Source organism: Panthera uncia, unplaced genomic scaffold, assembly GCF_023721935.1.
Source record: "Panthera uncia isolate 11264 unplaced genomic scaffold, Puncia_PCG_1.0 HiC_scaffold_2255, whole genome shotgun sequence".
In the NCBI taxonomy this organism is placed as follows: Eukaryota; Metazoa; Chordata; class Mammalia; order Carnivora; family Felidae; genus Panthera; species Panthera uncia.
The window spans coordinates 1-12,893 of record NW_026058971.1 but is presented as its reverse complement, the minus strand read 5'-3'; the positions used below and the strand labels follow the sequence as shown (position 1 = coordinate 12,893).

General features: G+C 39.0%; 1 protein-coding gene across 1 annotated transcript; it reads right to left on the bottom strand.

Annotated features, from left to right (window-relative positions):
* Nucleotides 1-6: 6 nt before the first annotated feature.
* Nucleotides 7-12,150, bottom strand: LOC125917699 (zinc finger protein 512-like). The gene is made up of 5 exons (XM_049623825.1): nt 12,147-12,150; nt 11,738-12,003; nt 11,152-11,210; nt 1,625-1,809; nt 7-349 (listed from the first exon to the last, which is right to left on the bottom strand). The coding sequence occupies exons 1-5, from the start codon at nt 12,148-12,150 to the stop codon at nt 174-176; spliced, it is 690 nt and encodes a 229-aa protein (XP_049479782.1). The 3' UTR covers nt 7-173.
* Between the last annotated feature and the right edge of the window lie 743 nt (nt 12,151-12,893).

Here is a 12,893-nt window from a genome sequence, read left to right as displayed (position 1 = left end):
TCTCTCTCTGCCCCTCCCCCATTTGTGCTCTGTCTCTCTCTGTCTCTCAAAAATGAGTAAATGTGAAAAAAAAAAAAGTTATGACAGGAAAAAAATCAAAAAAGTCAGGTAGGATGAAAGCCATTCCTCGCCAAAAAATCAAAGGGTTCAGCAGTGCTCCAAGGGCCAAAACCTCAGGTCTCTCTCCCTTTTACCCCTGAAGAATAAAGCCAAGATACCCAAGGGAAAAGAATTAGCAAAGTTACTCCCTCACCATAAAGCTTATGCTTCTTCTGAGGAAATTCTCGATAGTCTTCATCTTCTTCCTGCCTGGGTTTCCTTTTTCCTTTGGTTGATACTCCACCTGACCCTGAAATACCACACAAAAACAAACAAACAAAACCCTCAGTATGGCTTACAAGTGAACATACTGGCCAGCCTTCAAAACATCACTCACCAAAAAAAAAAAAAAAAAAAAAAAAACCCCCCAAAGGGAAAAAAAAGGAAAAACATCCCCAACCCAAAAACACCCCCCACAAAAAAAAAAAAAAAAAAAAAAAAAAACCACTCACAAGGTCATCACAGGAGAGATCATCAGCAAACACAAGCCCCACAGAAGTGTCTGACAGTTTTAGGGAAGTTGGTAAAACTTCACTAACTCATTCGACCTCCCCATTTCATTCTTTTACTGTTCTCCATCCCAACTGATCAATTCTTCCCCATGAATAATAAAGGCCTCTAAATGTCAACAGAGGATGAAACTGGTATAATGGGAAAGAAGTTCAAATCATTTGAAGAGGAAAGGCTGATACCCATATAACCTAGAGGAGTAAGAATTTCACTCTAAAATAAAAGGACAGTTGGGAATGCAAGCTGGTGCAGCCACTCTGGAAAACAGTATGGAGGTTCCTCAAAAAACTAAAAATAGAACTACCCTACAACCCAGCAACTGCACTACTAGGCATTTATCCACAGGATACAGGTGTGCTGTTTCGAAGGGACACATGCACCCCCATGTTTATAGCAGCACTATCAACAATAGCCAAAGTATGGAAAGAGCCCAAATGTCCATCGATGGATGAATGGATAAAGAAGATGTGGTATATATATACAATGGAGTTTTACTCGGCAATCAAAAAGAATGAAATCTTGCCATTTGCAACTACGTGGATGGAACTGGAGGGTGTTATGCTAAGTGAAATTAGTCAAAGAAAGACAAAAATCATATGACTTCACTCATATGAGGACTTTAAGAGACAAAACAGATGGACATAAGGGAAGGGAAACAAAAATAATATAAAAACAGGGAGGGGGACAAAACAGAAGAGACTCATAAATATGGAGAACAAACTGAGGGTTACTGGAGGGGTGGTGGGAGGGGGGATGGGCTAAATGGATAAGGGGCAGTAAGGAATCTACTCCTGAAATCAGTGTTGCACTATATACTAACTAATTTGGATGTAAATTAAAAAAGAAAATAAATAACTAAAAAAATAAAATAAAAGGACAGTTCACAAAGCTTAACAGTGTGTGACAGCCTAACACAGATGTGAGAAACATATGTGATGCTTAATACTTTAAGAACCATTTACAACAGCTACCTAGAGAATGCTCTGTCTTTGAAATAAAGCAGAGATACTGGTACCTTCAACACGCGAAGCAGCAGCTGCCTTGACCCTTCTCATCTTCATCCAGTAGGTAGACTTTCGGAAGGATGCTGGAAAATCACTCACTGGCTCACATGAAGAAGCAGACGACGAGCCACTTAAGGAGTCATCGTGAGGAATAGTGTACTGGAAACTATTATCCTTTATGGAGCACTGGGTCCTGCTATTAATATGACACAAATATATATACCACAAGAGTAAAGTTCCTATTAATCATTTTATATCATAAGAAGTTGGTAACCGATGCAAAACCTAAGAAGCCTGATAATAAGAACAGGATTAGGTTGTAATCTAACAATTACAATGGTTGACCAAAGGCAACATATAAAATTATTATTATACTTTATTGTGATAAGAGAAAGCAGTACACATTAGTGCTCACTCTGCAGTCCAAGTAGGCATTCTTTCCTAGATTGATCCAAGAAAAGAAAGTAGTCAAAGTAATAGGTTGTTCTACGACCCTTCAGAAGATCCCATGGATCTGTAACCAGGCACCTCTATTTCTCTGAGAGAGGGACAGTAACTAAATAGTACCCCTGAGAATAAAGAAGGAAAAAAACAGTTTGTAGGGCTCTAGTCTGCTCCATCTTCCCTCTCCCTTAGCCTCCTCCCTAAACCTGGTGTCAGGGCTGTCCTGTCTTATTTAGGCAATATGATTCTTAGTTCCCACAGTTAAAGGAAGGGTGCTGTCTTGTCTGATGTAAGCTGGCCAGACAAGTCTGATACACAGCTGGATCCAAATTCCCAAATTTAAGACCAGTCACTATGTAGTTAACAAACATGACTGAGTAATTACAAAGTTATCTTCTAGGAGGCTCAGAATGCACAGAGGAGCAGCAGTTCTCAAAAGTGTGGCCCAAGAACCTCTGAGACATCCTTCTCCAGCTAAAGATCTGTGTGAGGCATGTGTTAGGTTTATGGTTCAGAAAGATCACTCTGGATGCTATACATTAGATGACCCATGGAGGAAAAGTGAATAAAGGGAGAAGAGGTAGCAGTTTATTGTAATAGAATAGATAAGAGATGATAAGGACTTGAACTAAGGTTTTGTAATAGATGTAAATTGGCAGATTCAATATAATACTTTAAATGTTTACTTATTTATTTCGAAAGAGAGAGTGTGCACATAGGCACAAAAGCGGTCCTGAGAGAGAGGGGGAGAGAAAGAATCCCAAGCAGGCGCGCCGTCAGCACAGAGACCGATGTGGGGCTCAATCTCGTGAACTGTGAGATCATGACCTCAGCCGAAATCAAGAGTTGGCCACTTAACCTACTAAACCACCCAGGTGCCTCTAGGTGACCATTCTTAAGAAATATGTAAGTAAAATGTGATACATGTCTACTATGGAATACTATGTAGTTGTTAGAAGCAATAAACCATTTCTACACATAGACACATGAACATAACCAAAAAGCATACTGTTGAATGACAGAAGAAACAGAACAAGACTAATGTCAATTTGGTAAATTAAAAACAAATAAACGTGTAAACAGCACTAGCTATTTTACAAAGATTCATAAATATTTAAGGACAAATGTCACACTTGCTAACATGGTTGTCTCTGGAAGGAGATGGAAATGGAAACAGGTAAAACAAAAAATAATAGGGACTGATGATGTCAGTATACTCTGAGCAGGGAAGAATGATTTTCACTTCTCTGCACATGAGATCCAAAATTACAAATTTAATACAGCGAAGTCTTGATTCAGCCATGGTGCATAAGCCCTCTACAGCCCATCCCTCCTGCTTATTACAACTAAAACTCCTAGATTCTGAAAAGAAAACAAAGCAGGTGGATTGTGGAGAGAAGTCAAAACTGGGAGAAGTGACTCCCATGGGATGTGTTCCCCGCCCCCCCCCCCGCTCTTTTTTTTTGTTTTCCCTCACATGTGGCTCTGCAATAAGGGTGGGCCCATTTGTAGAGTAGCATGGGCAGCCTACATTCCAACAAAAACTCTATCTTTCTGACCAGAGAAACCAGGAAAAGGGGTCTCTATAGACCAGAAGGTGTGAGAGAGCTGTGAAGAAGAGACATGCAAAGAAGGTAATCGCATAATTCTGTCTGAATTCATACAAATCACAGCTTAATCTGAGCCATGTATGTGTGGAGCATACCCAAGCCAGTTTAGCAAAAGCTTCAAAAGGTGAAATAAGATTTTAACAAATTGCACAAGCCTCAGACTAACCGCTGAGCTACTAGTGAGAGACAGACCCAATCCAATGTAGCAAAAGCTTGGAGAAATGAAACAAGACTTGAAACACCTGAAAAAGTCTCCAACAAACCACTAAACTATTCAAAACAGACTTCAACTATCATAGCAAAGACTTAGAAGAGTGGAACTAAGGGGCATCTGGGGGGCTCGGTTGAGCGTCCAACTTCAGCTTAGGTCATGATTTCACGGTTCTTAAGTTTGAGCCCTGCATCAGGCTCTGTGCCGACAGCTCAGAGCCTGAAGCCTGCTTCAGATTCTTGTGTCTCCCTCTCTCTCTGCCCCTCCCCTCCCTCAAAATTAAACATTAAAAAAAAAATTTTTTTTTAATAATGGAACTAAGATTGAACCAATACCCTCAGAAGACAAGACAGAACTTATAGTCTGAACAGTAAATAGGTTACTTGCTAAAATAAAAACAGCAATGATGGGGCACCTGGGTGACTCAGTTAGTCAGGTGTCCGACTTCAGCTCAGGTCATGATCTCACAGTTCATAAGTTCGAGCCCTGCATCGGGTTCTGTGCTGATAGCTCAGAGCCTGGAGCCTGCTTTGGATTCTGTCTCCTTTTCTCTTTGCCCCTCCCCTGCTAGTATTCTCTCTCTCAAAAATAAACATTAAAAAAATTTTTTTTAATAAAACAAAACAGCAATGATCTCCCAGAAGATTTTAAAAGCACCCAAAGTCTATCCAAATAACATTCACAATATTAGGAATAAATTCCAAAATTATGCAATACACAAAGAACCAGTAAAATGTGAATAATTCTGAAAGGAACAGATAATGAACAAATGTCACCCCAAGATGATCCAGAAGTTAGAACTACCAAAGATTTAAAGATGCTATTATAACTATGTTTCATGAAATAAAGGAAAACACACTTGAAGTGAAGGAAAAGATAGGAATTATCAGCAGAAAACAGAAACCAAAAAAAAAAAAAAAAAAAAAGAACTGAAATTTTAGAACTAAAAATACAATATTTGAAATAAAAACAGAATGGGCTCAATAACAGAATGGAGATGAAAAAGGAAAGAGCCTGTGAACTTGAAGACAGATCAATAGAAATTAACCGATCTGAAGAACAAAGAGAAAAAAGACTGAAAAACACTCAGCAGAGCCCCAACAACCTGTGGGTCAACATCAAAATGTCTAACTTAAGTGTAGCCATAATCCCAAAAGAAAAGGAAAAAAGTCTGTGGCATGAAAATACATTTGAAAAAAATAATGGTGGAAAATCACCCAAAATTAATGAGACATTAATTTACAGATCCTAGGAGCTCAACAAACACTCAAAAAAAATAAACTCAAAGAAAAATACACCCAGATACATCTTAATGAAAAATTTCAAAACCAAATGTTAAAAAAAATCTAGAAAGCAGTTAAAAAAAATAACATTATATTTCTGTATATGCATATGTACATATGTATACATATGTATGTGTGTGTATATATATACATCAATGATTTGAATGACCACAAAACTTTGAATAGAAACCAAAGAGAACAGGCACGCCTGAGTGGCTCAGTTGGTTAAGTGTCCAACTTCAGCTCAGGTCATGATCTCATGGTTTGTGAGTTCAAGCCCTGCATCAGGCTCTCTGCTTGTCAGCACAAAGCCTGCTTCTGATACTCTGTCCCCCACTCCCTCTGCCTCTCCCCTGCTAGTGCGCTCTCTCTCTCTCCCAAAAATAAATAAGCATTAAAGAAATTTTTTTTAAAACTAAAAAAAAAAAAAGAAACCAAAGAGAACAGAAAACAGTGTAACATCTTTAAAATCTTGGGGCGCCTGGGTGGCTCAGTCGGTTAAGCGGCCGACTTCGGCTCAGGTCATGATCTCACCGTCCGTGAGTTCGAGCCCCACGTCGGGCTCTGTGCTGACAGCTCAGAGCCTGGAGCCTGTTTCAGATTCTGTGTCTCCCTCTCTCTGACCCTCCCCCGTTCATGCTCTGTCTCTCTCTGTCTCAAAAATAAATAAACATTAAAAAAAAAAATCTTTAAAAAATAAAATAAAAAATAAAAAAAACAAAATCTTGAGAGAAAAAATTTCTCAATCTGAAATTCTATATTCCATGTAAATATCCTTTAGGCATACTTCTTCAGATGAAAAAAAAAAGAAAAGAAAATTTGTTGTCAGCAGACCTGCTCTATGAGAAATGCTAAAGGAGATTATTCTAGCTGAAGGAAAATGATACCAGAAATCTAGGTTTTTAAGAATGAAGAAAGAACAAAAGAAATGGGTAAACATATTTAAAAAAAAAAACAAACAAACCCCAAAACCCTCTTTAAAACAAAACTTTAACATTATCTGGCAAGGTTTTCAACATAGGTAGATGTAATACATATGACAGCTATAACTTAATGGTCAGCAGACCGGGTTAAGAAATCTACATGGTTGTAAGGCCTTTACATTTAAGCAAGATGGTAGTACACAAACTCTAAGTAGCCTATGAAACGATAGGTATGTATACTGTAAATCCTAAAGCAAGTACTACACACAAGAGAAAGAAAGAGAAAAAAGAAAGAAAACAGCAAAAATTAAATATATAAACTAAAATCAGACAGTAAATATTTAAATAATCCAAAATAAGGTACAGGGGTGCCTGGGTGGCTCAGTCGGTTAAGCGTCTGACTTCGGTTCAGGTCATGATCTCACAGTTTGTGAGTTCAAGCCCCGCATCGGGCTCTGTGCTGACAGCTCAGAGCCTGGAGCCTGCTTCAGATTCTGTGTCTCCTTCTCTCTCTGTTCCTCTCCTGCTTGCCCTCTGTCTCTCTCTCTCTCTCTCTCTCTCTCTCTCAAAAATAAATAAAGACTAAAAAAAAAAAAAAATTAAAAACAAAATAACGTATAAAGGAACAAAAAAATAAAATACAGAGAACAAATAATAAAATAACAAACCTAAATCTAACCATATCAATAATTAATTTAAATGTTTATGGTCAGGACACCTGGCTGGCTCAGTCAGAAGAGCATACAACTCTTGATTTTCGGGTCATGAGTTCTAACCATTGGGTGTAGGGATTGCTCAAATAAATAAATAAATAAACTTTAAAAATAAGTAAATAGATGGATAAATAAATAAATAAATAAATGTTTATGGTCTCAACACTCCAATTAAAGTCAGATTGTTGGGGCACCTGGGTCGCTCAGTCAGTTAAGCACCCAACTCTTGATTTTGGCTCAGGTCATGATCTCGGTTTGTGAGGTTGAGCCCTGCATCAAGCCTGACATAACATGAAACTGGAACTCTAAAAAGCTCTAGATCTATTAAAGAAATTTAATTTATCATTAGAATTTCCCAAAAAGAAACCCCTAGACCCAGAATGGTTGATTCCACTGTTGAATACCACTGCAATAAGGTTTTTTCTTTTATATATATATATTTTTTTTTTAAGTTTATTTGCTTATTGGGGGGGGGTGGGGAGCAGAGAGAGAGTGAGAGAGAGGGAGAGAGGATCCCAGGCAGGCTCCTTGCTATCAGCACAGAGCCCAACTCAGGGCTCAATATCTGGAACCTCTGAGATCATGATGTGAGCAGAAATCACCAGCTGGACACTTAATCGACTGAGACACGTAGGCACCCTTTTAACCTTTTTAAAGGGGAGGAGGAGGCATAAAGATCAAAAAAGGAGAAAAGAAAACTGCCCCTTTTTGCAGATTATATGTTTGTTTGCAAAGAAAATCTCAAAAAATAGAAAAACTATTAGAACTAAAAATGAATTAAGCAAGTGGCAGGACACAAGGTTAACACATAAAATCAATCGTATTCTTAGATACCAGCAACAACAAACTAGAAATGAACTTATAAAAATAGTATCATTTATAATAACATGAAAAACACATAAAATACCTAAGAACAAATCTAACAAAAGATAACCAAGATTTTATAATGAAAACTACATCATGTTGGTGAGAGAAGTTAAAGATCTAAATAAACGGAAAAATATACCATGTTCATAAATCAGAAATCTCAGTATTGTTAAAATGGCAATTCTCCCCAATTGGTCTACTGATTCCATATAATACCAATCAATACTTTAGCATGCTTCTTTTTATAGAAATTGAGAAACTGACTCTAGAATTTATATAAAAAGACAAAGAACCTAGAATAGCTAAAAAAAATTTTTAAAAAGAACAATAAAGTTAGATGACTTATCCTATCTGATTTCAAGATTTACTCTAATCCTACAAGACAGTTTAGTATTGGCAAAAAGATAGATACATACATCAGTGGAACAGAATAAGGAGTCCAGAAACAGACCCACACATATATATATTCAAATAATTTCTGACAAAGGTGCCAATGTAATTGAATAGGGAAAGGGAAGTCTTAACAACAGGATAAATAATAAAAAGAAATTAACATTGATTTTTATGACACACCATGCACAAAAAATTAACTCTAAATGTATCACAGACCTAAATGTAAAACCTAGAAAACTTCTAGAAAAAACAAAGGAGAAAATCTTTGCAATTAGGGATGGCAAAGTTTCCTCAATAGAATACAAAAGGCAGGAAGGATAAGGGAAAAAATAATAACATTTTAATCATTTTTAATGATAAATTTATAATTTTTGGTCTTCAAAAGACACAATTAAAAAATGAAATGCAAACCAGAGACTGGAAGGAAATATTCAAGATACATCTATCAGATAAAGGAACTGTACTCGGAACAGAATTTTAAAAAATACTACAATTCCATAGTAAGACAAACAACTCAACTTTTTAAATGGGCAAAAGATACGAACAGGCACTTTGCAGAAGATACATGAATGGCTAATAAGCACATGAACAGATGTTCTACATCATTATTCATCAGGAAAATGCAAATCAAAATCACAATGAAACACCACTCTACACCCATAAAATTGGCCAAAATTTAAGGCTTATTCCCATATACTGCTGGTATATAAAATAATACCACCAATTTGGAAAACAGGTAATTTCTTAAAAAGGTAAACATAATCCTGACATATAGCCCAACCAATCTAAAATGGTATATCTTAGTAAATAAATACCATCGTAGGCATTGATCAAGAGAGAAAAAACATTTTTCCACACAGAGACTTGTATGTGGATGTTCACAGCAGCTTTAATACCCCCAAAATAAAATTAGCCAAATGTCCATCAAGGTAGATAGCTAAACAAATCATGGTATATCCACAATGGAATTCTATTCAGCAATAAAAACTAATTTTCAGTCAAAAATTATTATATTGAGTGAAAGAAATCATGCAAAAAGAAAACATACTATATGATTTCATTTATACAAAATACCTTATATAAAATTTCATTTATATAAAAAATATACTATATGCTTTGCATTTATACATGCAAACCACTGTACGGTGACAGAAAAAGGTCGGTGGTGTCCGGAACAGGAGCAGAGGAAGGAACGGATTACACAAAAACTTCTGGGAGAAATGGAAATGTTATCTTGATTGTGCTGACAGTGTTATGGTTATTTACAAATGTCAACGTTGATCATACTGTCTACTTTAAATACGTAAACTGTGGGTATGTAATATATAAATGTATGGTATCTTGTACTTCAATGATACCTCAATAAAAGTATTAAAAAAAATTTTTTTTAATAAGAATTGGCAGTCCTCTGCTCCAAAACCCACCCTCCAAAACAATGGGACCAATCTCTACCAGGAAGACTTGAAAGTATCAACAAGCCATTAAGAGTCAAGTCCCATGTGACTCTTCTTAGTAAACCGTCCTCATAGGAATTTCTTTATGGTCAGTGTAGGACTCAGATAGACACATATCCCGTCTCACGAATAAGTACAAGCACATGATCAGCATGATTAGCATCTTGGGAATTAAGTCAATGTGGTTAGAGAACCCCTCCCTCTAGGCCTCTTTTATTTTTAGAGGACTCACCAAAACCAATTATCAAGTATTTTACAATACTTGTCCAATGAGGGTATTTGGTTACTTGCAAAAACTCCAATTAATCTCAAACTTCCCTTACCATAACTATGGCAAGAAAAAGTTCAAACAGTATGATCATAATTGTAGTGACTTTATAATTTGTTGTCTGTGGCATTACTTTTCAGTCTCAGCTTCTAATCACAAGGAAGAAAAGTTTAACTTATTTTTGACTCCTCTCTGATCTACCAAAAATTTTTACAAGACTGTAGTTCATTCTCTAGGTGCAACTACTTAGATTTCATTAGAAAATCATTTTGGTTCATCTCAGTTTCTTTTGCAGCCTCCCTTCATTCTACCCAATCCTTAAATGCTGACATTCTCCAGGGTTTCATCCTGTAGTCTCTTCTAGTCTCACTTCTCCCCAATGGTTCTCAAACTTTCTCCTACAAAGTCAGTTAAAAATAAGGATTCCTATACTCTAACTCCAATGATTCTGATTCAGATTAATAGATGAGGGCCTATTATTCTTTATATCTCTTAGCAATTACCCACTTGTTATTCCATTAAATGCTTTCACCTGTTCACATTCTGTTCTCTATGAAAAATACCTTTTCCTTATGGCTAACTGCATTATTTCTTGACTTTCAAGTCTGTTTACAAGTGATTTGCTCTGGCAACTCTTCCCTTCTGAACTATCACTCCCCCTCCCTAAATGCTATATTAAATTCCTGTTTAAAAATATTTAATTACACTGTATCATGTTGGTGTACTTGCCTATCTTCCCTTTTAGATTATTAGTTCTGTGTTTTTCTTGCCTGTATATCTAACCTACTACAGAGCTGGCACATACCAGATATTTAGTAAATGTTATCTGAATGAATTAACCCCTTCAGTGAATATCTAGTTAATAAGAATCTATTTTGTAGTAACAAATATGAAAAAGGTTAGCACATTCGGTCTACAAAGTAATAAACCAGTCTTAAAGCCAAGCAGTCTGAAAAGAAAAGGATTTCTTACAGGCATTTTTATCAATCCTTCCCATGTTCATCAATGTATTCATGAGTACATACTTGATGTCTGAGGATATGCGAGGCTACACTAGGTCATACCTTCCATTTTTAATATAATTCGTGCTTTTCTTTGCAAGCTAGGTTCTTCTCCCCTACATTAGGTTTAGACCCACACTGTCCAATCAAGGTAGGCACTAACTATAGGTGGCTATTTAAATTTAAGTTAAGATCAAATACAATTTAAAATTCAGTTCCTCAATCACACTGGCCACATTTCAAGTGCTCAAAAGCCATACGTGGCTACGGTCCTTTACAGCGGGAATACAGAACATTTTCATCATCACGAAAGTTCCATTGGACAGCGCTGGCGACACAATTATAAATGGACCCCAGATAATCTCACTTACTTCTTAGCTCCCACGATCTTCGTGCTCCTCTGGTGCTTAAAGGATGTGGGTTCCGGAGTCTAGCAAATCGCAAGCACATGAGTGAATGCTAGGGACCGCTGAACCTTGACCACAAAAAGACGAATCCCCCTGTGCCCAGAAGAAATGAAGCTCTCCCGGGGCAACTACCTCCAACGGAAGAAAGCAAGACTTTTTTGGAAAAGCGTGTCGTCCTGTCTTCCTACCCAGCCAAGGCAGGTGACAACACCATAGCCTTCATCTCCCCCATTCTCAAAGCCCCGTCCCAGATAGAGGCTCTAAAAGGGGGGCGAAAAGAGAGGACAACGGATATGGGAGGTACTGGGGATATAAAAGAAATAGAAACTAATGGCAATCTAGCGAAGAACTGAGTCCAAGGAGGTGGGAACAGTCAGCGGTAACTGGGGGGGGGGGGGAAAGGGAGACAGGTAGATCTGACCTAGAAGGGTGGGGCCTACGATGGGCTCTGATAAAACCAACTCTGAGCATGGCACAAAAGCGAGGGACCGCGTGTTGCGGGCTCGACAGCGCTACCCCTAAAACATAACGGTCAAACCGAGAAACTCACGGCGGGTACTGCACCGAGCCTGGAAGACATCACTCCCTCTCCACGCCTAACAAATCCACCCAAGGGCTCCGGCCAGACCAACGCCACTTCCGCTCTCCTCTCCTCTCCCGGATGTGGAGTCGGCGCCGCCGAGTCCAGATCTGAACGTCTACTTCCGCCTGGCGGCTTCCGAGGGGGCTGCGGCTGGAGTGAGTCACATGACGTGCCTCCCTCCTCTGGGACCCCGCCCCAGGAGGCTGTAGGTGGGGTTTGGACCTCAACACGGCCTCAGAACCCCTTCCTGTCGTTCCATCCTTTTGCGCGACACCAAATATCCCTCCACCCTCCATTCCCCACCCAGCACGACGAGTGGTGTTTCTGGATGGAGATCAATTATTGCCCCTTTATTTATCTTAGAGAAATTACAGACCCATTCCCGCCCTCCCTCCCCCAGGAAGAGTGGCATAGACGCTCTTTGCTGAGGGCGCAGGTATTGGAGGCAGTGGCTTAGCAGGAAAGAAGCCAGGAAAGGGCAGCTTGGTGAAGACTTGAGCCAGTCAGTGAATAAGGGGGGCGGATCTCTTCTCATCTGTTAGCTTCAGGACTCTAAACTTGCCCAGCTTTGGGGTATTTTGTGTGTTTGAGTAGCCCTTGAAATCTTTAGACACACTATGTCTGAGCCTCTCCCTAGGGTAGCTGCGCTTGAGTCTCTCCTTAGGGGGACCGTGATGGGTTTTCTCAGACCAACTGTGTTGACCCCTCTTAAAATGACTGTGTTTGCTCTGTCCAGAGTGACTGTGTCTGCTCCTCTCAGAGGAACTGCAGTGAGTTCTCTCTGAGGAACCGCGACCACCCCTCACAGGGGGTCTGTGCTGTCTTCTCCCAAAAGGGCTGTGTCCTCTCCTCCCTAAGGGACTGCGATGAATTTTCTGAAAGGGACTGCGACATCTCCTCTCAGAAGGACTGCGACATCTCCTCTCAGAGGGACTCTGATGTCTCCTTCCAGAGAGACCGAGATGGCTCCTCTGAGAAGGACTTCGATGGATCCTCTCAGAGGGACTCTGATGGCTCCTTCTGGAGATACTGTGATGGCTCCTCTGAGAAGGACTTCGGTGGCTCCTTCCAGAGAGACTGTGATGGCTCCTCTGAGAAGGACTTCGGTGGCTCCTCTCAGAGG